At 34.7% G+C, this 27,551-nt stretch overlaps 1 protein-coding gene across 1 annotated transcript in view; it reads right to left on the reverse strand.

Moving 5' to 3' along the window:
• Window positions 1–16,215: 16,215 nt before the first annotated feature.
• loj (p24 family member logjam) overlaps window positions 16,216–27,551 on the reverse strand; it is a 33,847-nt gene continuing 22,511 nt past the window's right edge. The window contains exons 3-4 of the mRNA XM_089090515.1: window positions 25,848–25,914; window positions 16,216–18,049 (exon numbers count right to left, since the gene is read on the reverse strand). Coding sequence (XP_088946641.1) covers window positions 17,819–18,049; window positions 25,848–25,914 — 298 coding nt within the window. The 3' untranslated portion in view covers window positions 16,216–17,818. The remainder of the gene's footprint in view (window positions 18,050–25,847; window positions 25,915–27,551) is intronic.

The following is a 27,551-nucleotide window of genomic DNA, read 5'->3' on the forward strand; positions in this document are numbered from 1 at the left end:
TGCATCAACAATACAAAGAATATGCTCAGATACTTAAGAGATTTGACTCCTACAAGAGACATTGGTAGAAGGTATTCAATAGCTTAATTGAAAAGTAACGATAGAATGACATTTTGAATTGACCTAGCTTTACCTCGCCGATATGGTCTGTATAATACACAAGTGATGATTTGCACAGTGTTGTCAATTTTAAATAGTTTAGAAATAAAAAAAAATTAACAAGAAATGGCTGAAAAGTGTTTTGAGGGAGTTGAGTTGCACGAGGGTTCAGTTACATTCGGATTCAGTTACACGGGGATTAGTTAAATGGGGTCGAGTAGCACGGAGGTTCAGTTGTACAGGGTTTCGGTTATACAGGAGTTCAGTTACATGGAGGGTTCAGTTGTACGGGGTTTCGGTTATACAGGGGGTCAGTTACATGGGGGGTTCAGTTATTTTTTCTGATTTTGTGTGTTTTCGCAAGAAAATAACTTGTCTTTTAGCAAACTGAGCCATAGCTACCTGAAACTCTGCATAAATATCTTCATTTTTAATCTAATTGCATAGCTACTAAAGGAACATTGAACATTTTTTCTGATTTTGTGTGACCACCCGGGACCCCAAAGACTCCTGAGCCTCCATTATAATACTTTTTAAGGCTTTATTATATCTTTTCAGAAAAAATTATATCTTTTCAGAACAAATTATTATTTTAGGCAATTATTTCGGTGAAACAGTTAGAGACATTTTAAGAGATGATTTTAGAAAAGGACTTGAGGGTGAAACTCTGTGATCGTTATAATACACAAGTTCCATTTGAACGGTGTTGTGAGGTCCCTTACCACAACCCCAAAGGGCTCCGATCCCCCCACCCCAACCCCGAAGGAAGCCCCCGGACAGCAAAGGTTCTCTGGACCCCCAAAGGACCCCCGGCACCCCGATGCCTCCTGAGTCCCCCATTATAATACTTTTTAAGACTTTATTATATCTTTTCAGAACAAATTATTATTTTAGGCAATTATTTCGGTGAAACAGTTAGAGACATTTTAAGAGATGATTTTAGAAAAGGACTTGAGGGTGAAACTCTGTGGTCGTTATAATACACAAGTTCCATTTGAACGGTGTTGTGAGGTCCCTTACCACAACCCCAAAGGGCTTCGATCTCCCCACCCCAACCCCGAAGGAAGCCCCCGGACAGCAAAGGTTCTCTGGACCCCCAAAGGACCCCCGGCACCCCGAGGCCTCCTGAGTCCCCCATTATAATACTTTGTAAGGCTTTATTATTTCTTTTCAGAACAAATTATTATTTTAGGCAATTATTTCGGTGAAACAGTTAGAGACATTTTAAGAGATGATTTTAGAAAAGGACTTGAGGGTGAAACTCTGTGGTCGTTATAATACACAAGTTCCATTTGAACGGTGTTGTGAGGTCCCTTACCACAACCCCAAAGGGCTCCGATCCCCCCACCCCAACCCCGAAGGAAGCCCCCGGACAGCAAAGGTTCTCTGGACCCCCAAAGGACCCCCGGCGCCCTGATGCCTCCTGAGTCCCCCATTATAATACTTTTTAAGGCTTTATTATATCTTTTCAGAACAAATTATTATTTTAGGGAATTATTTCGGTGAAACAGTTAGAGACATTTTAAGAAATGATTTTAGAAAGGGACTTGAGGGTGAAACTCTGTGGTCGTTATAATACACAAGTTCCATTTGAACGGTCTTGTGAGGTCCCTTACCAGAACCCCAGCTCTGTTGTTCTAAGCCGTTTGATTTTTTCTTTACATGGTATTCGTTCAAAAAGCGAGGATTTCTGTTAAATAAATAATTCTTATATTTTTTCCGTTCAATTGAAAGCGAGGATTTCTGTTAGATAAATAATTCTTATATTTTTTCCATTCAATTGAAGGCGAGGATTTCTGTTAAATAAATAATTGTTATACCTTTTAAAATGGCTTTACTGGGTTTGAGGGGCTCTGTTGTTTTAAGCCAGTGTGATTTTTTCTTTACATGGTGTTCGTTCAAAAAGCGAGGATTTCTGTTAAATAAATAATTGTTATACCTTTTAAAATGGCTTTACGGGGTTTGAGTGACTCTGTTGTTTTAAGGCTTGTGATTTTTTCTTTACATGGTGTTCGTTCAAAAAGCGAGGATTTCTGTTAAATAAATAATTGTAATACCTTTTAAAATGACTTTACGGGGTTTGAAGGACTCTGTTGTTTTAAGCCAGTGTGATTTTGTCTTTACATGGTGTTCGTTCAAAAAAGCGAGAATTTCTGTTAAATAAATAATTCTTATATTTTTTCCGTTCAATTGAAGGCGAGGATTTCTGTTAAATAAATAATTGTTATACCTTTTAAAACGACTTTACGGGGTTTGAGGGGGCTCTGTTGTTTTAAGCCGTGTGATTTTTTCTTTACATGGTGTTCGTTCAAAAAGCGATGATTTCAGTTATATAAATTATTGTTAGACCTTTTAAAATGGCTTTAAGGGGTTTGAAAGATTCTGTTGTTTTAAGCGAGTTTGATTTTTTATTTACATGGTGTTCGTTCAAAAATCCGAGAATTTCTGTTAAATAAATAATTCTTAAATTTTTTCAGTTCAATTGAAGGCGAGGATTTCTGTTAAATAAATAAGTGTTATACCTTTTAAAATGACTCTACGGGGTTTGAGGGGGCTCTGTTGTTTTAAGCCGTTTGATTTTTTCTTTACATGGTGTTCGTTCAAAAACCGAGGATATTCCGTGTGATTTTTTTGGGAAATTTAATGAATTTATTAGTTACCGAGAGTTCAATGACTCCCTCCCTCAATGACTTCCAGGGGTTTTATGACTCCTCCTCACAATGAATTCAGATGGTTTTAGGACTCATCCCCCTAGCCATAAATCCATTCAACCTTGAGCGAAGATATAAAAGTTTGATTAAGTATTTTTCTGCTTAACAACTACATTAATAACTTCCAAGATGATAGGACTGTATGACACAGAATTTATCAGTTTGAAAAAATCATCTTGTGGTGTTATATTTGAATATGCATTTTTATTATTGTCTATGGAACTCGAAGAAATTGATTGTTATCATTGGATAGTGAACTATAACATGTTTGAGTATGATAAAGGCTTGTGGAGTACTACATTACCTCATATAAACAGACTGGGATTTTACGATAGAGTAATTACACCATTTAATAATGCTGGTCGGGAACTGAAAGATGTTCAGGAGGAAGTCAGTGAAATTTGCAGCTTTTTCGGGGTTGAAGCGCTCTACGTAAAGGGCAATGTACCTACAGATAAAGTTTTAATTCAAAAGTGTGACCCTAGGATTCCACTTTTCAATCTAGAAGAGTTTAAGGGTCCTAAATTTGAAGGGCGTTATCACCGTCCTGAAGACGAGGTTAAGTTCTTCGCACAGTGGATACCTAAGAACATACCCGATCGTGATAAATCCATAAGACATGGTAAAAACTATTCTATATCATGGGACCATCGTTTGTGGATGTTTAAGAGTGAACTCTAAGTACTATTTTTTTTATGTAAACATTTGTTGTTGTGTTTTTTTCTCAAAAAAAATCTGTTAATACGTTTAAGCAATAAATATATTAAGCTTAACCCGTCTTTATTCTTTAGAATAGTTCTATTTTAAACAAGTACAATTTATTTCTTGAAAGCAACTATTGGATACACAATACTGAAATTTCATTCAAGAAATTATGAAGGAATTGTAAATAGGTAACACACTCATTCTTGAGGTCACCTCTTGGAAAACACAATACAGAAATTTCATTAAAGAAATTATGAAAAAATTGTAAGTAAGTAGCAAATTCTTTCTTGAATTCACCTGCTGGATAAACAAAAAAAGACATTTCGTTCAAGAAATTATGAGAAAATTCTAAGTAAGTGACAAACTCTTAATTGTTTTCATGACTTAGATATAGGATGTAGAAATTTAATTAAAGAAATTATTAAAATATTTGTAAGTAATTAAATAACTCTTTATTGATTTCACCTCTTGGATATACAGTACAGATACTTCATTCAATAAATTATCCGTCTTGTTATTACGTGTGATTTTTTTTTTTTTTACATTGGATTATTTAAAAAATCGGGGAGTTATTTTAAAAAAAAAAATATTATATTTTTTCCTTTCAAATTAAAAATAGGATTTATGTTAAATAAATAATTGTTATAAAATTTAAAATAGCTTTACGGGTTTTGAAGGGCTCTATCGTTTTATTCCGTGTGATTTTTTCTTTACATGGTGTTCGTTCAAAAAGCGAGGATAATAAATAATTGTTATCCTGCTGGATAAACAAAAAAAGACATTTCGTTCAAGAAATTATGAGAAAATTCTAAGTAAGTAACAAACTCTTAATTGTTTTCATGACTTAGATATAGGATGTAGAAATTTAATTCAAGAAATTATGAAAATATTTGTAAGTAAGTAAAAAACTCTTTATTGATTTCACCTCTTGAATATACCGTACAGATACTTCATTCAAGAAATTATCAGTCGTTTTTTTCCGCGTGATTTTTTTTTTTACATGGTGTTCGTTCAAAAAGCGAGGCTTTCTGTTAAATAAATAATTCTTATATTTTTTCCGTTCAATTGAAAACGAGGATTTCTGTTAAATAAATAATTGTTATACCTTTTAAAATAGCTTTACGGGTTTTGAAGGGCTCTATCGTTTTATTCCGTGTGATTTTTTCTTTACATGGTGTTCGTTCAAAAAGCGAGGATAATAAATAATTGTTATACCTTTTAAAATAGCCTTACGGGGTTTGAGGGGCTCTGTCGTTTTATTCCGTGTGATTTTTTCTTTACATGGTGTTCGTTCAAAAAGCGAGGATTTCTGTTAAATAAATAATTTTTATACTTTGATTTTGTCAATGCTACCCCAAGTATCTGTCAATAGATGTCGATAGAGAATTTATTCATTCTTATACCTAGATTTTCTCTATGTTAACCTATCTATCCAATATATGATGTATGTAAATCCTTTTCTTACATCTCCGATGTTTTAAGACATTCTAAACGTTCGATATGCTAGCTTACTCTAAAAATAATGAACACATAACAATGTAAGGTATAATATATTTTTAATGAAATAATGTCATGAAGAATTGAACAACTTTGAACATTTTGAATCTGTTCCATAAAATGCTTCACCATGAACTCTCTTGATAGTATAGCTATTGTCTTCTCTTAGTTTGTAATCAGTAGAATAATCATTAGTCCATTTTGACTCATACACAATTTTTATACGTGTTTCATCGACAGGGTCAATATACTTTTTGTCTTTTGTATTATTTAATTCATTGACTATTTGATCAATGGCGGTAATGTTTGCTGGTATATTCCTTTTCGTTGATTCATCTTTATATTCCTTATTGATATTTTCTGACAATACACTCTTCATTATCCTAGAAATTCCAGTGTTTATTGTCACATTATAATTACACAGGTAACAGTTCCGGCACATAGACAGGATCTGGTTTATGATATTAGTAGAAGAGTAAGCATTTCTTTTCGTCTTTGTTTTCGTTTGAATGCTAATACCCGACAGCTGACGATATGGTTTAACACTGGGTAACATGTTACCACAAGCACTAGCAAGAAGATGCCCCTCTTTATCAACTATTATTTTTATGTTGGCATTCTCTTTGAGTGTAAACATCTCCGGAGATCTCAATCTCGCATATCCACCATCATAAGAGTTGAATTTTTTGGTACTCCAAAGAAATTCAATTCCTTACTGTCATGACAACGCACGCATACGTTTCCGATAGTACTACCACTTGTACTTATTTCATAGTTTAAATACTTCTCCTTGTCAGCATTCAATGCTACAATAACACTATCATGTGAACACCCTTTATTAAAATGCTTCATCTTCACTTTTTAGAGATATTAGTTATGTGTTTATCTTTCCACTGTGTAAAAAATACTGATTTAATACATGCAATAAACTAGGTAGTGTCGAAAACCGGCCATAGAGTAATAGGGGGAAAGTCACATCGTGTCTCAGGGACAAGCATAGAGTACAATTCATTCAAGAAATTATGAAAATATTTGTAAGTAAGTAATTAACACGTTTTGAAACTACATGCTATTTGCATGCCTTTCCTTGGCACCTTTCCAAAAACGAGCGGGGATCCCCCACTGGTTCCTACACATTGCAAAAAGTGAGCAGTACGAAAACTTGGCACCTTTCCAAACGAGCGGGGATTCCCCACTGGTTCCTACACATTGCAAAAAGTGAGCAGTACGAAAACTCCACGTTTTCAACCAGACTGGTTTTTTAGGGACCAATCAGGAGAGACATGCAAAGTCGACATAGCTTTATTTCATTTTTTTAAGGTTAATTTAGACGAGGTTTCGTGCGGGCACCTAACCTCGTCTAAATTAACCGTAAAAAAATGAAATAAAGCTATGTCGACTTTGCCTGTCTCTCCTGATTGGTCCCTAAAAAACCAGTCTGGTTGAAAACGTGGAGTTTTCGTACTGCTCACTTTTTGCAATGTCTAGGAACCAGTGGGGAATCCCCGCACGTTTGGAAAGGTGCCAAGTTTTCGTACTGCTCACTTTTTGCAATGTGTAGGAACCAGTGGGGGATCCCCGCTCGTTTTTGGAAAGGTGCCAAGGAAAGGCATGCAAATAGCATGTAGTTTCAAAACGTGTTTATTACTTACTTACAAATATTTTCATAATTTCTTTAATGAATTGTACTCTATGCTTGTCCCTGAGACACGATGTGGCTTTCCCACTATTGCTCTATGGCCAGTTATCGACACTACCTAGTTTATTGCATGTATTAAATCAGCATTCTTTACACAGTGGAACGATAAACACATAACTAATATCTCTAAAAAGTGAAGATGAAGCATTTTAAGAAAGTGTGTTCACATGATAGTGTTATTGTAGCATTGAATGCTGACAAGGAGAAGTATTTAAACTATAAAATAAGTACAAGTGGTAGTACTATCGGAAACGTATGCGTGCGTTGTCATGACAGTAAGAAACTGAATATCTTTGGAGTACCGAACAAATTCAACTCTTATGATTGTGGATATGCGAGATTGAGATCTCCGGAGATGATCGCACTCAAAGAGAATGCCAACATAAAAATAATAGTTGATGAAGAGGGGTATCTTCTTGCTAGTGCTTCTGGTAACATGTTACCCAGTGTTAAACCCTATCGGCAGCTTTGGGGTATTAGCATTCAAATGAAAGCAAAGACGAAAAAAAGGCCTACGCTTCTGCTAATATCATAAACCATATCCTGTCTATGTGCCGGAACTGTTACCTGTGTAAAAATAGTGTGATAAGAGACAGTGAAATTGCTAGAAAAATAAAAAGGGCATTGGCAGAAAATATCACTAAGGAATATAAAGATGAGTCGATGAAAAACAAAGTACCAGCAAACGTTACTGCCATTGATCAAACAGTCAATGAATCAAATAATACCAAAGACGAAAAGTATATTGACCCTGTCGATGACACACCTATAAAAATTGTGTATGAGTCAAAATGGAATAATGATTATTCTACTGATTACAAACTAAGAGAAGACAATAGCTAGACTATCAAGAGAGTTCATGGTGAAGCATTTTATGGAACAGATTCAAAATGTTCAAAGTTGTTCAATTCTACATGACATTATTTCATTAAAAATATATTATACCTTACATTGTTATATGTTCATTATTTTTAGAGTAAGCTAGCATATCGAACGTTTAGAATGTATTAAAACATCGGAGATGTAAGAAAAGGATTTACATACATCATATATTGGATAGATATGTTAACATAGAGAAAATCTAGGTATAAGAATGAATAAATTCTCAATCGACATCTATTGACGGATACTTGGGGTAGCATCGACAAAATCAAAGTATAACAATTATTTATTTAACAGAAATCCTCGCTTTCAATCGAACGTAAAAAAAAATATAAGAATTATTTATTTAACAGAAATCCTCGCTTTTTGAACGAACACCATGTAAAGAAAAAATCACACGGAATAAAACGACAGAGCCCCTCAAAACCCGTAAGGCTATTTTAAAACGTATAACAATTATTTATTATCCTCGCTTTTTGAACGAACACCATGTAAAGAAAAAATCACACGGAATAAAACGATAGAGCCCCTCAAAACCCGTAAAGCTATTTTAAAAGGTATAACAATTATTTATTTAACAGAAATCCTCTTTTTCAATTGAAAGGAAAAAATATAAGAATTATTTATTTAACAGAAATCCTCGCTTTTTGAACGAACACCATGTAAAAAAAAATCACACGGAATAAAACGACTGATAATTTCTTGAATGAAGTATCTGTACTGTATATCCAAGAGGTGAAATCAATAAAGAGTTTTTTACTTACTTACAAATATTTTCATAATTTCTTGAATTAAATTTCTACATCCTATATCTAAGTCATGAAAACAATTAAGAGTTTGTTACTTACTTAGAATTTTCTCATAATTTCTTGAACGAAATGTCTTTTTTTGTTTATCCAGCAGGATAACAATTATTTATTATCCTCGCTTTTTGAACGAACACCATGTAAAGAAAAAATCACACGGAATAAAACGATAGAGCCCTTCAAAACCCGTAAAGCTATTTTAAAAGGTATAACAATTATTTATTTAACAGAAATCCTCGTTTTCAATTGAACGGAAAAAATATAAGAACTATTTATTTAACAGAAATCCTCGCTTTTTTAACGAACACCATGTAAAAAAAAAATCACACGGAATAAAACGACTGATAATTTCTTGAATGAAGTATCTGTACTGTATATCCAAGAGGTGAAATCAATAAAGAGTTATTTACTTACTTACAAATATTTTCATAATTTCTTGAATTAAATTTCTACATCCTATATCTAAGTCATGAAAACAATTAAGAGTTTGTTACTTACTTAGAATTTTGTCATAATTTCTTGAACGAAATGTCTTTTTTTTTGTTTATCAAGCAGGTGAATTCAAGAAAGAATTTGCTACTTACTTACAATTTTTTCATAATTTCTTTAATGAAATTTCTGTATTGTGTTTTCCAAGAGGTGACCTCAAGAATGAGTGTGTTACCTATTTACAATTCCTTCATAATTTCTTGAATGAAATTTCAGTATTGTGTATCCAATAGTTGATTTCAAGAAAGAAATTGTACTTGCTTACAATAGAACTATTCTAAAGAATAAAGACGGGTTAAGCTTAAGATATTTATTGCTTAAACGTATTAACAGATTTTTTTGAGAAAAAAACACAACAACAAATGTTTACATAAAAAAATAGTACTTAGAGTTAACTCTTAAACATCCACAAACGATGGTCCCATGATATAGAATAGTTTTTACCATGTCTTATGGATTTATCACGATCAGGTATTTTCTTAGGTATCCACTGTGCGAAGAACCTAACCTCGTATTCAGGACGGTGATAACGCCCTTCAAATTTAGGACACTTAAACTTCTAGATTGAAAAGTGGAATCCTAGGGTCACACTTTTGAATTAAAACTTTATCTGTAGGTACATTGCCCTTTACGTAGAGCGCTTCAACCCCGAAAAAGCTGCAAATTTCACTGACTTCCTCCTGAACATCTCTCAGTTCCCGACCAGCATTATTAAATGGTGTAATTACTCTATCGTAAAATCCCAGTCTGTTTATATGACGTAATGTAGTACTCCACAAGCTTTTATCATACTCAAACATGTTATAGTTCACTATCGAATGATAACAATCAATTTCTTCGAGTTCCATAGACAATAATAAAAATGCACATTCAAATATAACACCACAAGATGATTTTTTCAAACTGATAAATTCTGTGTCATACAGTCCTATCATCTTGGAAGTTATTAATGTAGTTGTTAAGCAGAAAAATACTTCATCAAACTTTTATATCTTCGCTCAAGGTTGAATGGAGTTATGGCTAGGGGATGAGTCCTAAAACCATCTGAATTCATTGTGAGGAGGAGTCATAAAACCCCTGGAAGTCATTGAGGGGAGGAGTCATTGAACTCTCGGTAACTAATAAATTCATTAAACTTCCCAAAAAAAAATCACACGGAATATCCTCGCTTTTTGAACGAACACCATGTAAAGAAAAAATCAAACGGCTTAAAACAATAGAGCCCCCTCAAACCCCGTGAAGTCATTCTAAATGGTATAACAATTATTTATTTAACAGAAATCCTCGCCTTCAATTTAACGGAAAAAAATTTAAGAATTATTTATTTAACAGAAATTCTCGCTTTTTTGAACGAACACCATGTAAAGAAAAAATCCAACTGAATTAAAACAACAGAGTCCCTCAAACCCCGTAAAGCCATTTTAAAAGGTATAACAATTATTTATTTAACAGAAATACTCGCTTTATGAACGAACACCATGTAAAGAAAAAATAAAACGGCTAAGAACAACAGAGCCCCTCAAACCCCGTAAAGCCATTTTAAAATGTATAACAATTATTTATTTAACAGAAATCCTCGCCTTCAATTGAACGGAAAAAATATAAGAATTATTTATTTAACAGAAATTCTCTCTTTTTTGAACGAACACCATGTAAAGAAAAAATCAAACTGGCTTAAAACAACAGAGTCTTTCAAACCCCGTAAAGCCAATTTAAAAGGTATAACAATTATTTATTTAACAGAAATCCTCGCTTTTTGAACTAACATCATGTAAACAAAAAATCAAACGGCTTAAAACAACAGAGTCCCTCAAACCCCGTAAAGCCATTTTAAAAGGTATAACAATTATTTATTTAACAGAAATCCTCGCCTTCAATTGAACGGAAAAAATATAAGAATTATTTATCTAACAGAAATCCTCGCTTTCAATTGAACGGAAAAAATATAAGAATTATTTATTTAACAGAAATCCTCGCTTTTTGAATGAATACCATGTAAAGAAAAAATCAAACGGCTTAGAACAACAGAGCTGGGGTTCTGGTACGGGACCTCACAATACCGTTCAAATGGAACTTGTGTATTATAACGACCACAGAGTTTCACCCTCAAGTCCTTTTCTAAAATCATCTCTTAAAATGTCTCTAACTGTTTCACCGAAATAATTGCCTAAAATAATAATTTGTTCTGAAAAGATATAATAAAGCCTTAAAAAGTATTATAATGGGGGACTCAGGAGGCATCAGGGCGCCGGTGGTCCTTTGGGGGTCCAGAGACCCTTTGCTGTCGGGGGGCTACGTTCGGGGTTGGGGTGGGGGGATCGGAGCCCTTTGGGGTTGTGGTAAGGGAATTCACAACACCGTTCAAATGGAACTTGTGTATTATAACGACCAAAGAGTTTCACCCTCAAGTCCTTTTCTAAAATCATCTCTTAAAATGTCTCTAACTGTTTCACCGAAATAATTGCCTAAAATAATAATTTGTTCTGAAAAGATATAATAAAGCCTTAAAAAGTATTATAATTGGGGACTCAGGAGGCATCGGGGTGCCGGGGGTCCTTTGGGGGTCCAGAGAACCTTTGCTGTCCGGGGGCTTCCTTCGGGGTGGGGGTGGGGGGATCGGAGCCCTTTGGGGTTGTGGTAAGGGACCTCACAACACCGTTCAAATGGAACTTGTGTATTATAACGACCAGAGTTTCACCCTCAAGTCCTTTTCTAAAATCATCTCTTAAAATGTCTCTAACTGTTTCACCGAAATAATTGCCTAAAATAATAATTTGTTCTGAAAATATATAATAAAGCCTTAAAAAGTATTATAATGGGGGACTCAGGAGGCATCGGGGCGCCGGGGGTCCTTTGGGGGTCCAGAGAACCTTTGCTGTCCGGGGGCTTCCTTCGGGGTGGGGGTGGGGGGATCGGAGCTCTTAGGGGTTGTGGTAAGGGACCTCACAACACCGTTCAAATGGAACTTGTGTATTATAACGATCACAGAGTTTCACCCTCAAGTCCTTTTCTAAAATCATCTCTTAAAATGTCTCTAACTGTTTCACCGAAATAATTGCCTAAAATAATAATTTGTTCTGAAAAGATATAATTTGTTCTGAAAAGATATAATCAAGCCTTAAAAAGTATTATAATGGAGGCTCAGGAGTCTTTGGGGTGCCGGGTGGTCACACAAAATCAGAAAAAATGTTCAATGTTCCTTTAGTAGCTATGCAATTAGATTAAAAATGAAGATATTTATGCAGAGTTTCAGGTAGCTATGGCTAAGTTTGCTAAAACACCAGTTATTTTCTTGCGAAAACACACAAAATCAGAAAAAATAACTGAACCCCCCATGTAACTGAACCCCTGTCTAACCGAAACCCCTTACAACTGAACCCTCCATGTAACTGAACCCCTGTATAACCGAAACCCTGTACAACTGAACCTCCGTGCTACTCGACCCCATTTAACTAATCCCCGTGTAACTGAATCCGCATGTAACTGAACCCTCGTGCAACTCAACTCCCTCAAAACACTTTTCAGCCATTTCTTGTTAATTTTTTTTTATTTCTAAACTATTTAAAATTGACAACACTGTGCAAATCATCAATTGTGTATTATACAGACCACATCGGAGAGGTAAAGCTAGGTCAAGTCACAATGTCATTCTATCGTTACTTTTCAATTAAGCTATTGAATACCTTCTACCAATGTCTCTTGTAGGCGTCAAATCTATTAAGTATCTGAGCATATTCTTTGTATTGTTGATGCAAGCATCCCATTCTTTAATTACCCGTGAGGCATTCTTAACAATCGCAATACCTTTACGTAAATACCTTTTCGCAAAAAATTCGCAAATCTCGTAAACTAAAGAAGTAATTACTCTTTTCAAAAACATTAGTCCTTCTATTAATTAACCCATTAAAAGAAATTTGTCTGATAGCATCACACAATCTCGCTCCTAGTTCCAAAAATAGAATGAATTTAGCGTTCTTATTAATATGTTTAAAAACATATTATCGAAGTTAAAAAAAAAAAAACCTTCAAATCAGCGTAAAGATGAATTATCACAGATTTAACCTAAAAAAAAAAACTTTTATATAAGGAAAAAGACAAATACTTCAGAAAAAATTGTCCTTAAATTTCGTAAATCTCTTGGCACAACCTGTTTGGTACGGGGGCGTACGCAAAGTATAAGGTTCTACCAGAAAAACCTGTTGGTACGGGGGCGTTGTAGAAGTATAAGGCTATGTGAGAGGATACTCACTCTCTTTGAAAGGGTGTAATGCCCCTGTAGAATAGGACTACCAGAAAAACCGGAAGGAACATAAAGTCCCAGAATCCAGACGAGAGATACTACTATTACCCAATATCTTATTCTTTGCGTAAACGATGGGCAAACTACATAGCTTTGAGCCATTTCCTCGGGGGCTGTTGGGGTTCATGTCATCCCCAGGAGCATAGTTATTGGATGTTTCAACCGAGCTGAATCAAATGGCTATCTTAAAGTTTTAATCGGATGTCTGTGGTTTTTCGGATGTCTAAGGCGTTTGTTTTGTTGGCTTTTTCTTCGGCATTTCCTTGAATACATTATTTTATTCGCACTGAAGAAAGGCGGTTGTCCTCTCAAAATATCTGTTTTGTGTGTTTTTTCAGTATTCTCATTTAACACTAAAAGCCCCATTTTCGATTGTTTTCTTTCTTTATAAAAGTTTTCTCATGCACGTAGCTTTTGGCAGGCAACATAAAATTAATGAATTTTAGATATTCGGACTCGGCGTAAAAAGTTAATTCGTTTCATGTACTAACTGTTACCAAAATTATTGTTCTTAGAATTTCAGTTACTATGGGGCCAAGTCTCTTCTTACTTACAGTTCGATACCACGAACTGTTTGAAGGAAAAGCAATAATGATAGCCATACAAACATCTACACTCAGCATGTCAACCCACAAATACCAAAAAACGACGGCACATCTGCTTATTGATCTCAATTAATGTTCCGCCAAAGAAAATAGGCAACTGAATAGAGAGTAATCTTTGTCACTTTAACACAAGCATAATAGGAATTAAAGAATCACAGCGCCATTGACAGTGCAGCGTTACTTTGTAGAGCTAAAAAATTTCAAAACAAGCTTAAATTAGGTTTAATCGAATTTTAAGTGCGAAAAGGTATTCCTTTATCTATGGCAGAAAGCAAAGCAAAGCAAAAAGGCCGCTGCATGACGTCGTTCAGTTACTTAGGTTTGTGTTCAACCTCCCAAAAACATAACAAGTTCTATGAACTGGCTCAATGTGTTTTCTTCTATCTTATTCAGTACCCAAAATCCTTAGCTTTTGTTTTCCAACAATATACCATCTTTTGCCACTCGTGAATGTACGAGGAAATTGGAAATTTTCAATTAAAAGTTGTTTTCGCTGCATCCGTGCCGATAAAAAGGAGTTTTGTTTTACGATCAGTTACTTATCAACAACAGTTGAGAAAGCGAAAAACATTTTTCAATTTTCCCACTGCTCTAAAAAATTCAAGCTATGTAACATACCACCTTTTGAGTCATCATAGCCAAAAAAAACAATACACAGGATATAAAGAGTTCATTTTTCTAGTAGGGTTTTTATGTTTAGAATTAAGATTTTGAGCTTTCAAGTTTTCTTATTTTTGAGTTTGCTCTCTTGTCAGAGGGGAGAGACAAATGGCTGGAAATATAATCTTTTTTTTTGCTTGAAACATTATGTTTGGATGACCCTTTTTTCCTTTTTTTTCTTGTTCGAAAAATTCGTATATTTATAAGTGAAAAATGAAGATGTACCCTAAGCTACGGGGCCACCCCTCTTCTCATTAGATCCGCCACTGTTTGCATTACTGGCCTGCAATAGCACTCTTGTCAGTAATTTGTTATCTAGATACATGAAATAAGCAATATTATCTTGGATAGACCGATAATGGATGGCATTATATTTTTTAAAAGCCCCACCTATGAGCTTAAACATGTCTACAGTAAATATAGTCCTTTGAATTGGCGGACAGACGTAGCGTATCTCATGCTAAAAACGGCTATACCTATTCAATACAAGGGTATTTTATGCCTTCTTTGAAACCATGATTTCTTGCTAAGTTAACGCTCATTTTGAACGTTTTTTAGGCTGACTTATAAGTTTGAGAGATTTCCTCAGTATATTGAAATATTTTCAAAAAATACCTACATAAATTACCCTCGGTCTGTATCCATACTTTAGGAATTTAAAATAATTTGCCAAGAAGACGTTACTTTTTCTGTGAAAAAGCCGGTTTATCATTCGCAAGTGTATGCTGTTGAAGCGCTGAAGAAAACGTCACGTCTGTCTAGTCCTTAAGGGTTACATTCTTCAACGACATCTATGTTTGCCTTTCCTACAAATTACCGACACAATACACGTGTCGGTAAGACCCATTTTCAAAGACAACCACAATACAGGGGACCTATTTTCAGGCAAATCGATAAAGAGATAGAAAATATAAAGTTCTTGGGTAATTACGTGTTATAGCGACCACACTTTGTTCTTGAACTGTAATGAAACCGGTTTTCTGTGTCGACTTGGAGATAATCAGCTTAGCCTAAGCGAGATAAACGGTAACTATGAAGGTATATTTAAATTAAATATTTAATATATAGAAGCGGTTAGCTTAAGAATCTAATAAAATACGTTCTGGGCGGCCTGCTTTCCATGATTCTCTGTTGTATTTTCCATATTTTTGTTACTAAGGTTTTTATATTTTCATCATATTTTGGTATATTTCATTATGATGAACCTAACTTCACTTCTTGAGTGTGGTCGCTATAACACGCAAGTACCAGTTCTTGTTTTTTTTTAGCAGAAGCAAACCGTATTTGTCCCCCAATGAAGTCAAATTAGCAAAGCAAATTTGTCTCAAAGAAATATGTAGAAACGTTAGGAAGCTTTAAATTTCCAACAGATGAAAATGAAATCTAGCAAAACACAGAATGTCAATTTTTTGCATACATAACTTTCACTAAAAAAGAAAGAGAATAAACTTTTTGTCTGTTGATTTTTAAATTATAATTAACTTGGTAGAAGTGATGAAAAACTTGAGAGACATGGCTGATTAGATTAAAGCCAAGACAGATATTCTCTGTGAGAGACAAAGCTGGCATAATTTTTTCACAATTGTATAGAAATTATTCATTTCCCTTGTTGATATATATGAAGCAAAACCCTGCGGGGAAATTCCAAAACCTAGAAAGTATGCCAACACTTGCTTACTCATGAGAATCCAATTCCTAACGACCCATCAGAATGTCTAAGGACTTGCACATATAATAAAAAGAAAACAAAAAAGATAAAAAATTAAAAACTTTATTTCTAAAATATTTTCCATCACAGTCACCGATAACAAACCACCAGATAGTTAAAACAAAATAAAGCAACACAGAAATAATGGAATGTCAATTTTTTAAAAATAAATCAATGTTTCAATCCACTTGAATTAAGAACAAAATACGCGTCGACTAAAAATAATAACACAATTTCACGCTAATATGCGTCGGGACCTATTTTGATATTGTTAGTATTATATACAGTTTTGTATTGTAAGTATCATATGGATATTTCTATGTTGTTGTTTTTTGCGACCCATTTGTTAATAAAAAAAAAATATTCAGGCAGAACAGCCTCAGCGACAGAATCAGCACATCAATGGAATGTAGACAGAGCATTTTTTTATGAATGCCAATCACCGATAGATTTGGCAAAAAAGACATTAAGAAGCGGAATTCAATTGACCAAGAATTCAATGCATCTAAAGTACGAAGGACAGTAAAAATGGAACCTGATTTTTTGAACTGGTTAAGGGGAAATTTACACAACAGTATAAATCTTGAAAAATTAGGAAAAATCGGAAGTTTCATTTTCAATGAAAAACACCTTACTGAGACGTTAAAGTTTTTGGTAGTAGCGGGCATCAAATTTAAAGAAAAAAAAATGTGGGTGAATAATCATCAAAAAAGACAAGCTAAAAACATATGAAGGCAAGGAAGACAAGCACAAAACAGTTTATGAAGGTGGAGCTTTCCTTTGGTCAAAGTTTGAATTGTTATGGACGAAAAACTTTCTGAGACTCAACTAATTAGTTTCGCTTTTTTATTTTCATGGTTCAACTTGGCCACATGATAAGAGATGGGGCGTCAAAAACAACTATTTTTAAACAACCAAAGCGACACCAATATAAATAATATAAACGACACATAATAAAATAAATGAATCTTCAAAAAAAAACGCGAGAACTTTGAAATTGACTAAGAGGAGAAGAACCGCAAAATTAGAAAGAGACTAGCGGAGGCCTAAGTCTCAAAATACGATTTCAGCCTCCTCTAGAATCACACTAATTCTTTAATGAGAGGCTTTCCCAAAAATCCAGTAGAGAAGTTTAGGAACAATTAAAGTTAAACAAGTTAAAAAATAATGCATTGCTTAATGCAAATTTAATTTAAAAATAATGCAAAGTTAAAAAATAATGCATTTATTTAGACTGTAAATATTTGATACTATCCTTGAAACTACGATTTGCAAAATTTATTTAGAAAGACAAAAACTTAAATAAAAGAGACAAATATTGACTCAACTCAGTTTCGAAATGGACGAAGAACAATGCTTCTTCAAAAAAACATAAATCATGTTTAGGCTATACTTAACAAAGATAAAGGCTTAATATAAAGTATATTCATATCTAAGTTATGTAATAACCTTCTAATTGTGTTACTCTAATACAACTAATTGTATATAAGACCTTAGTCTTAAACTATGAAATTGTATATAAAAATTAGTGTTAAACTATGAAAATTGGATTTAAATATGCAATCTCAAAAGAAGAAATACCCATAGTCAGGTCATGGAGATTTTTGCTCCCTTCATTATAAATACTTCTTGTCTTTAAATTACGCTTCAAAATCGACTATCGGAACATACTTTTTCCGGTAATATTTTTTGTATCGAAAAGTTTACGAACAAAATAAACTTGCAGTGTTGCTGATGCCACAATGGCTAGGCATTGAGCAATTGACCACATTTGAATGTATTCGTTGTTGTCACGCAAAAGATTGAAATCTCTAGCTTCGCCACTCCGCCTATTCTGGGTAAACTGAAACATCTCCTGAATTCTTTTGTCAACATGCGACAAAGTTTCCTGAAATGGAGACGATTAGCCTAGATTAGTAAATAAACAGAAAAAGAATAAACAAACAATTATGAATAAAAATCAAAGCATTGACACTTAGTTACTTATTCCAGTAGAACCAAATGTGTAGGTGTTACATATTATTGTTGTAATGTTCCTCCCTGGCCCCGCATAAGAATATTCTACGCCCCCCCGCCCCCTCTCCCCCAGCCCAATAGTATTGAAATTGACGCGTCCTTTTATATAAAATAAAATATTTTCACATTTGTAATACGAAGATATAAATGGTGCAAATTTGCAGGTTCTGATTTTTCCAAGACAGTATTGAGAAAGGAAAACTTCAGGAAATGAACAACCCACAATCACTATTACAAGACTATCACTATCACAATTACTATTACACAAGGACTATATGAAAGTGCTTAAAACATTTGAAAACTTAAAAAGTAAATTACAAATTATTAGCCTGGTTAATTCTTAACTCCGGCTTTACTTTGCGGAAAATAGAAGACCCTTCTTTAAACTATATTCGGGCCCGGATTCACCAATAGGCCCACTAGACCCGGGTCTAGGGGCACACAATGAGGAATGAATTATCACTCAAGAGTGTAGGGGCGCAATAAATTATCACTGAGTGTGTTTTTTTTTTTGTAACAAAAGCTAGACCGATGTGATTTATCGTGAAAGTGCAAGGTTCCACCGCCACGCTGCCTGTTCCCAGAAAAGTGATTTTAAAACAACATAAGGATTCCATAGCCACTTATAAACTGTCAGGTGTCTTGCTAGAATGACAGCTGAGAGTTTGGTATTACCTCTGTCTTCTCTTACTTTTGGCTCATCAGTTAAATTCTATTCAGCGCTTCCGCCACCCCCTAACGTCCGGGGGCTTCCCCTAAAATTTCGGGAAAATGAAGCGCCAAACACGCTGGTGTCAAGAAGCGTCAAAGCGTTAAGTCCGGCCCTGACTTTTTTACTAAAGCCCTAAAAAAAATTTCTTTATTTAATGAACATTTACTAATTTTTTGGGTTAAAATGCTAAATTTAGTTGCAAATCCATGCTCATTTACTCCATGTTGAAAAGCTTGCAAAGTTTGAGTGAAATTTTTGAAAAAAAAACTTTTTAAATCCACGATTTTAATAAACCAAAAGTAACAGCCATATTTATACTGGTAGCCTTTAAATTGAGGTTTTTATACAAATTTAATCTATATTTACCATGAATTATTTATACTAATGACTAATAAGGAAACTTTCTGCTGAAAAGTTGACGTTTTCTGTCAAAGCTATGTCTAATGTAGGACCACGGTACGAGGGAGCTGCTAGCTGGAACGTCGTAATCCCCTCCCCCCTTCCTTAGATGATATCTGATACCAATATAGTCTTACAGATACAAGCTGAAATAGCAGAGTTGATAAAAAAAATTGTCAAACTCTATTAAAGCCCTCAAACGAAAACATTTAGAAATTGTGTGTCTTACCTTCGCATTTTATTCTAATTCGGCTTTGTAAAAGCACCAAATTATACCTGTTTTGCTGACTCTGTTCTACAAATTACTCAGATTTGTGGAATAAATCTATATATCTGCAAATATTAATATAATAAAGTTGTTTCAAAGATTTTTGGGCTAAGAATTGAAGCTATCCGAAATTAAATGCTTCGCAAAATACATTAGTGTTCCTGGGTTAGGGGCTAACAACGGTTCTTCATGCCTGTGTTAGGCCTTGAACGCTAATATCTGGAATAGCGACGTCATTATTGCATTGAAACGGATAATGAATATGTACCTGGAAATAATTTGATATTTTGTTCCTTTGAAGAGAGGAGAACCTATGGCCTGGTCATCAACTTGTCATCAAACATTTTTGCCTTAGGATCGATGTTAATAAAACAAAAAGCATGGCAAACACTGGATCCTCGTTAGATCTACGTTGTGATAACCAGACGGTCAAACAGATTATCGAGTTTAAGCATAAGAAGAGTACCTTGCATTATACTACATCATGTCCATGGGGAGTCAAGCTTCTTTTAGAAAGAAGCTTAGAAAGCTTTAGAAAGCTTAGAAAGTTTAGAAGCTTTAGAAAGACCGTTTATCTGGAGAATCAAAAATTGTTCTCTGCAACTAAGGCTAAGATACTTCAATAGCAAAGTTTCTCCCCACTCTGCTACGTCTGGGAAACATGGCACTTAGACCAATAGCTGGAAGAGACATTTCTATAAGTTGAAAAGCATGTGCTTAAGACTGATCATCAACATCCATAGGACTAAAAAAGTAAAAACGCTAAAAATAGACGTCCCAGCCTCTATTAGCCGTCATGAAGCAAGAGAAGTAGATTAATCTTGGCACCTGATTCGTATGACAGAAACATGACTTCCAAAAGATAATTCTTCAGTGGAAAAGATATAGATAGAGTAACAGGAAACCACAGAAGAACCATTGAAAAAGTTCCTGAAACTTTGTAAACGCGGGAAGATATATACTGTGAGGGAGAATTATAGACATATCTGAAAGGATTAAAAATAATAAGGCCTCAGGTGCCGATACTGTGGTAAATGAGTTACTTAAATATAGCAGTTATGAGGTTAGAAATAAGTTACTGAACATATGAATATGATTTTTGAAAAAGGGCAAGTACATAGTGATTTCAGGAAACTCTAATTGAACACCTTTATAAGAAAAGGGATAAGAGTGGTTGCGGTAATTATAGAAGCATTAGCCTAGTTTCTTTACATAGTAAATTAATTAGTACGATGATACTTTTTAGACTTAGATATGTTGTAGATATAGTTTTAAGTGAAGAACAGCGTGGTTTTAGGAAGGGTAGATGATGCGTCGACCAAATCTTTACTCTTAGAATAATAATGAGAAGTGCCTGAGTCATCAGATACGTTGGTTTAAGAAATTATCTTCATCAAATACCTTTAGTCCTTACTTTTATAGATTATGTGCAAGCGTCTGATTCAGCAGAAAGAAGGGCTTTAGCGAAGGTCTTCCCTTGTGTGGTATACCGGACAAATGCATTAAAGTGGTTAGTACTATGTACGAGATTGGCATTACTGTGGTTAAGGTAGGAAATGAGGTTAGCACCTGATTTCGTATTAAATCAGGAGTTAAGCAGAATAGCGTTCTATTCCCATTTATACTGATAATTTGTAGAACTTATGTCTTAAGAAGCACAGCAAAGACTATGGGAGAAAACGGAATCAAATGAAGAAATAAAACTCTCCTGGACCTAGATTGATGATTTAAGCGTCCTAGATGAAACTGTTGGCAAAATGAATGAACTTTTAGAGATTTTGTGAGTTCAGGGTGCAAGGAGATGTTGGGTAACGAGAAGATCGATTAAGTGGACAGCTTTACATATCTATATAGTATTATTAGTAAAAACGGTGGGTGCAGTGAAGATGTTAAAAGTAGAATAGCCAAGGCCCGGGGTGTTTTTTTTTTCAGTTGAAAAGTTTGAAAGAATAGAAAGATAAGTCTGCGAACCCGGATTAGAATACTGGAAGCTACAGTGATGACACCGGTCAAGTATGGTTCTGAAGCGTGGGCGCTCCGAGAAATAGAGGAAGATTTGTTAGATGTTTTCCAGATATATTGAATAAGGATTGTTTTGGGTACCCTACTGACTGACCATATTTCTCAAACAATAGGCTGTATGAAAAGTGTGGTTCAATCCCACTTTCAAGGGTTATAATGAGAGAAAGATTGAGGTTGCTTGGGCACGTTCCGCGGATGAAGGATGACAGATTGCCAAAGATTGTCCTTTTCGACCAAAAATATAAGGCTAAACCAAACGCAGCTCTTTTCCGGTTGGGGTGGGAGGATGGCGTTAGGACAGATTTAAGGAAAATGGGAACGTCCTAAGAGGATGTAAAGAGGGAGGCTTTGAATAGATTGGGATGGAGGAGGAGCGGGCGTAGCTGTGTTGGACTCAGGCGGCTTGATGCTGCGGTGAGTTGTTAGTAGTATTAGTAGTTCTTCAGCAGCAGTCGTGAGACTCCAGAAAATGATAACATCCAGAAGACATACTATAACATAGCTATCATTACAACATGTCAACCCCTCACTTCCCCCCATCAAGAAGAAATCTAGACAGCTGCATTGACGAGAGATAACTGGCGATGACCTAAGCACTTCTGAAGGCACAGAAGGATCTAAGGAAAAGCAAAAGTTTTCCACCAGTCTTTTAGTTCAGGTTTCGCAATTTCAACCTATCTACCGTTTTTTCCTCTCTGTAGTTTTTTAATTATTCTTCAATTGACACTTTTACGCTCCCCATATTTATATGCAATGGAACCTTCGTGACAAAACACGAATGAAGCATGGATTAGACAATAATATCTCCAAACGACTGTTTTTTTGTCAAATATACTGGAGGGATTTGATAATGTGATAACTTAATATGTATCTTACCACTGACCTAGATCAAAGTGACATTTAAGGAGCCCCCTTTTAAGCTTTCAACACTCTAGCAATGAGAAGATGAAAATGTCATTTTAGAACTTATAAACAGGTGTGGAAATAATCAGTCTTTCAAGACAACTAGTTAGAATAAAAAGGGAAACCCTACTACATAAATACGAGAATGCTATAATACACCCCTATGATACAGAAAAAAATTTATTATAAAGGAAAAAACAGTAGAAATCAAAAGGTAAAAAAACGACCACACATGAATCAATCAGCCAAAAAGAATTTCAAAATCCAAAAGAATTGATCCAAACAGTGACAAAGAGATACATACGGACAAACACCAGACACACACAAACACCAAACTTCTAATTTTAAACCAACCGCACGATGCCATGTACTAATCTGTAGCACAACTTTCGCTTTTCACTACCTGTTGCTCCCAATTTTGAAATTTTCACAAAGAAAAGATAATGATGTAAAAACATTTGCTAAACACAGCAGTAATTATTGCCATGAATCCTCATACATCTTAATAACTATTCAGGCTGCTCAAAAAATATCATAGATAGAGATTACTGAACTACTATGTACGGTGGTGTATTTGCCTCTGCCTCAGTAGCAGCTAAGGAACGGAGGGAGCAAAACATTGATTTATTTGTCCATATCACTTCGATGCATGCAATAGAGGCTAGAACAAGAAGCTTTTTTTTCCTTCTGGCTTTATTTATCACCTTGTGTTTTGGCTTTAATATAGGAAATATGCAAGACACAGGAAGAAGACTCTTTTGTTCCTAATTTCGTTCATATTATTTCTGTTATTTTTTTTGCTACCTTTGATCCTACACAGGATAAAACTGCTACGACTCTAGGGGGAGGGGAGAGGGCAAGGACAACTTTGTTAGAAAAACAAAGACGCATAACAACATTTTTTCAATGACATAGAAGACAGTAGCACAGAAGAACAAAAACTGCACAAACAGACAAAACAGCATTACTGTAAAGATTGCCATTGTTTTGTGGTAATTCATTTGCATAGAGTCAATAAATATCATTCTTCGTTTCCAATCCCTTTTGTCATTTTATCCTTAAATGTCTTACATTGCAGGTTGAGTGAGGTTTCTATTTTAGATACTCAGAAGTATTTAGAGAATACTTAAAGAGGGAAGGAGGGGTCTCTTTAGTAAATGCAGGTATGCTTCTATTTTAAAAAAATACAAGAGCGTATACACATCTGCAGGAAATATAGGTAGTCAAACCTATGCTTCCTAGTCAATAATACCCCTTTAGTAAAGTTGTCTAGGATATTCGATCAATACAACGATTTTCCGTATTGAAGACATCAAAGCATCGAGAAAGAGAAATCGAAGACAAATTATATTGATGTCGACATGGTTCTATTTTCATTTGACACAAGAAAACCTTTCAATATGTTATTCAGTCTTGTAACAGAAATCAAAAATAGAAAAATGATCTGTGCCAACCACATCTCCCCTTTAAGCAAATTTCGTTCGTCTTCTTTCTTTGTACATGCAAGGATTATTTGCTTTTAGCCTCCAATTAGCTATGAAAGATGGTCGAAAAAAAAATGTATTTATTGTCCAAAGTAATATTCAATCGAGACTACTTTTCTGCATAATCACAATGGCAATTGAAGCCTTTACTATATCTGTGAATGAATAGCAAAGGCTTCGTAATAACCTCATAATAAAAGGTAGCTGCCAATGATGGGAAGTGAGCCGTGACGGTGTCTTTCAGCTCCTTGTTAGTTTGGAAGTGCTACCGCAAAGCCGATTCTGCAATTCAGGAAAACTATAGAAATAAATCGGTGTCAAGCCAGGACATTGTTGGTGTCTAAAACCACCCATTTAAATAGCTGAAAGAGCCGTTCGGTTACAAGAGTAATATGAGGATAGCCAATTCATGGTTCATTCACACATTGGAAATCCGTCCGTATCTTTTCGAACGATGGCCCAGAAAACACTACGCTTTAAGGCAGAGTTTTCAAATAAATGCATCAGCGTGACCCTCCTCTGAAAGCTGTTGAGCGATAGAGAGCCAAATGACACAATTTTTCGGTTTTCTTATAGCCTAGGTGAGCAGTATTATACAAGCTGGGATAGCTTTGAACCAATGTTATAAGATCACAAAGTTTTTGATGATCCATAGCAATAGTTTTATTCATTTTTAAACCATGCCAAGAATGCGTCCTGATTTGACCAAATCGTTGCGGAACGCTAGAGTTTTTTAAGTACGAAAACGGATGGAATCTCCACATGGATTGCTAAATCCGGACGGATTTCCGCAATGTGTAAAAACACTTTCAGTTATTTTGATTAGCTTAGCGTAACCATCAGAACATTTTACAAAAAGAATTTCAGCTCCATAAACTCCACAAGTAATACACCTTTTTGGTTCCAGGAACAACTACCATCCCATCATCTTGCGGTTGTTGAATGTTGGTGTGAATTTGTGAGTTTGTTTAGGGAATTTGTGTTCATCCACTGTTTTACATTTTCGGACATACTGTCATTTTGTCTACAGACATCGAGATTCTAGTTGGTTTGGAAGTAACAGTTCCTAAGTGAAGATGAGTGCGAAAAAATCATCACATTTCAGGTCATATAATTGAACATATTGACATTTTCTAAGAAGATATGACAAAGCTGGTTCAGAGATATGATAAATACTTCAATGGTCAAGGTTAGCAAGTTAAGACGTAATCCTGATTGTATATCAATTTTGGTAATAAAAGCTATTTCTTATGCTCACCCGTGTTCCTTAATAGCCAACCAGGGGTTGAAAAAGATAAAAATAAAGCTCGTATTTGCACTATGTAAATTGCAACAGAAGACAATTCTGAAGCTTACCCTCCTCCCCACGACAGAGTTTTCTAGGTCTTAGCCCCCCTCTTCCTATATGCATTCCTAAGAGCCTCATGGGGTACTAACAAAATGCTTTTTTACAATATACGTTCAAAACCATTTTTCTATCTAATTTTTTGGAAATATGGAGCCCCAGCTATTATCTTTCTGGAGGATTATGCGAACACTGACGACCAGCTGCACTTCAAACCGATTCATCTACCCTAAAGTCTTCTTGCACAATTTCGCTCTGCCAGCCTGAATCGGTTGGCAAATAAACCAAGCGGTCCCTGCACGCACCCACCACTGAAGACACCACACATACATGCCATTCAATGGCTGAGCACTTGTCAACAAAGAAGCAATCAATTCGATCTTTATCGTGTCTACATTCTAAAGCAGTTCCTGAATAAAAGAAAAGACCCTACCTTAAAGTGTGCATAAATGGTTGACAGCGTGATTTATATCAACACAACCATGAAAGAAAGTAAAAAATTATCCCAAAACAAAAGTTGAAATTAGAGATACTTACAATGAAACTAGATACACTAATTTCGGCTTCCTTCAACTCGTCGGCATATTTCTCCCACTGATCATACCTATGAAAAGAGAAGGTTGGGATAAAGAGTTTACAGATTTCAAACAAACAAAAGAGATGTTTCGAAAGGAAAAAACAGTAAATATTTTATAAACAAACAAACACAACAAACTTTATTAGTAAACAGCCTATTTTGTCAGCTTTCCAGGTCCAACCCTAAATCACATAGTTCTTAAAAAAAAGAAGACTTTACTAAGGATTTTAGAAATGTACACATAAATCGAAATCAACTGTAGACTAACAAGGATCAAAAGCTGTAAAATAAATCGCTGAAGGGTACTTCAAAATTATTGATTAATCAATAGATAGATATCCGAATATAACAGATTTTATTTCTAAAAAGGCCACAATACTAGCTTTTTAGGTCTAAACCTAATTCTTCTACCTGAAAAAAAGAATGAAAAAGTCGAAATTTAGATAATGCAAAATATTTGATGGAAAATTTCGAAATTTAGATAATGCAAAATATATGATGCCAGCATACTACCTTCTCAGCAGCACAAAGAGCGACATAAAATTTAAAACGAACAGAAAATATTCCGCATATGAGGGGGGCTACCCCCCTCAGAATTCTCTAAGAATGACCGCTCAAACGCAAGCGTAATTTAATAGGAACCGCAAGTATGTTTAAAGCACAATGAAACTTTAGCGTAAAGAGCAAGGATTGAGGGGGGATCCCTGTCAGATATGGAATAATTTCTGTTCCTTTTAAATTTTAATGTCCCTATTTACTTTCACTTGAGAAAGCTTCTTTTTTTATTTCATTTCTGTTCGTTCTTCATAGTATATCCAGTATTACCCTAAATGCAAGGAGGTTTAATTTAACACTTTGCCAAAAGCGCCTTCAGTCACGCATAAATGCTGAACTTAATTGCATAATTTCCATTAAAATGACATTCCTTTATGGGAAATTGTAATTTATGTTGCAAAAAATTAAACAAAATTTTGTATGCTAATAGTTTTTAATGAGTAACTTTAAAATTAATACATTTTCATAGTCAGAATCGGCATGAATAATGTATTTTATTGTTGCATATGTGGTAATTGAAAATTTTTAGAGTTTCCATTGACAAGAATTGCTTTTTACTTAGTGTTACTATGAGAATAGTGACGAAGACCACACTGCCTTTCCATAAAAAACAACAAAAGTACGAAGAACAATAGGGAAATCTTTTTGCAAGACAGTGGAGATAATTTGAATGAATATTTCGGCCCTATGTCCAAGGGCCGTCCTCAGCAAGACAAAAATACATGAAAGAAAAAAGACTCACAACAATATGCGACCAATAAAACCAAAAATTAAAAAATTTTCAAAGCAGTCCTAGCATCCTTACTTCAGCGAAGTTCAACCAGGACTGATAAAAATTAAGGTAAAACAAGGCGATTCAATGAGAAGAAAGAAAAATAATTTAAAAACACGTTATTATTGCTAATCCAGCTTTTTTGGCAGCTAACCTCAAAGGTCTTTTTGTGACCAGTTCTGTGTTAATGTCTATCAGTTTTTTAAAATATTTTGTAAGATCATTTTTAATTAAATTTGTGTATAGAGCATTTAGTGTATATTGCCCCAAGTCCCTATTTAAGGAAATATTATTATTAATCTTAAGTCTGATTTCAATTGATTCTCGGACTACCTGC

This window comes from Artemia sp. Qi Xiang Cuo, chromosome 6 (genome assembly GCF_049724085.1).
Source record: "Artemia sp. Qi Xiang Cuo chromosome 6, ASM4972408v1, whole genome shotgun sequence".
Lineage (NCBI taxonomy): Eukaryota > Metazoa > Arthropoda > Branchiopoda > Anostraca > Artemiidae > Artemia > Artemia sp. Qi Xiang Cuo.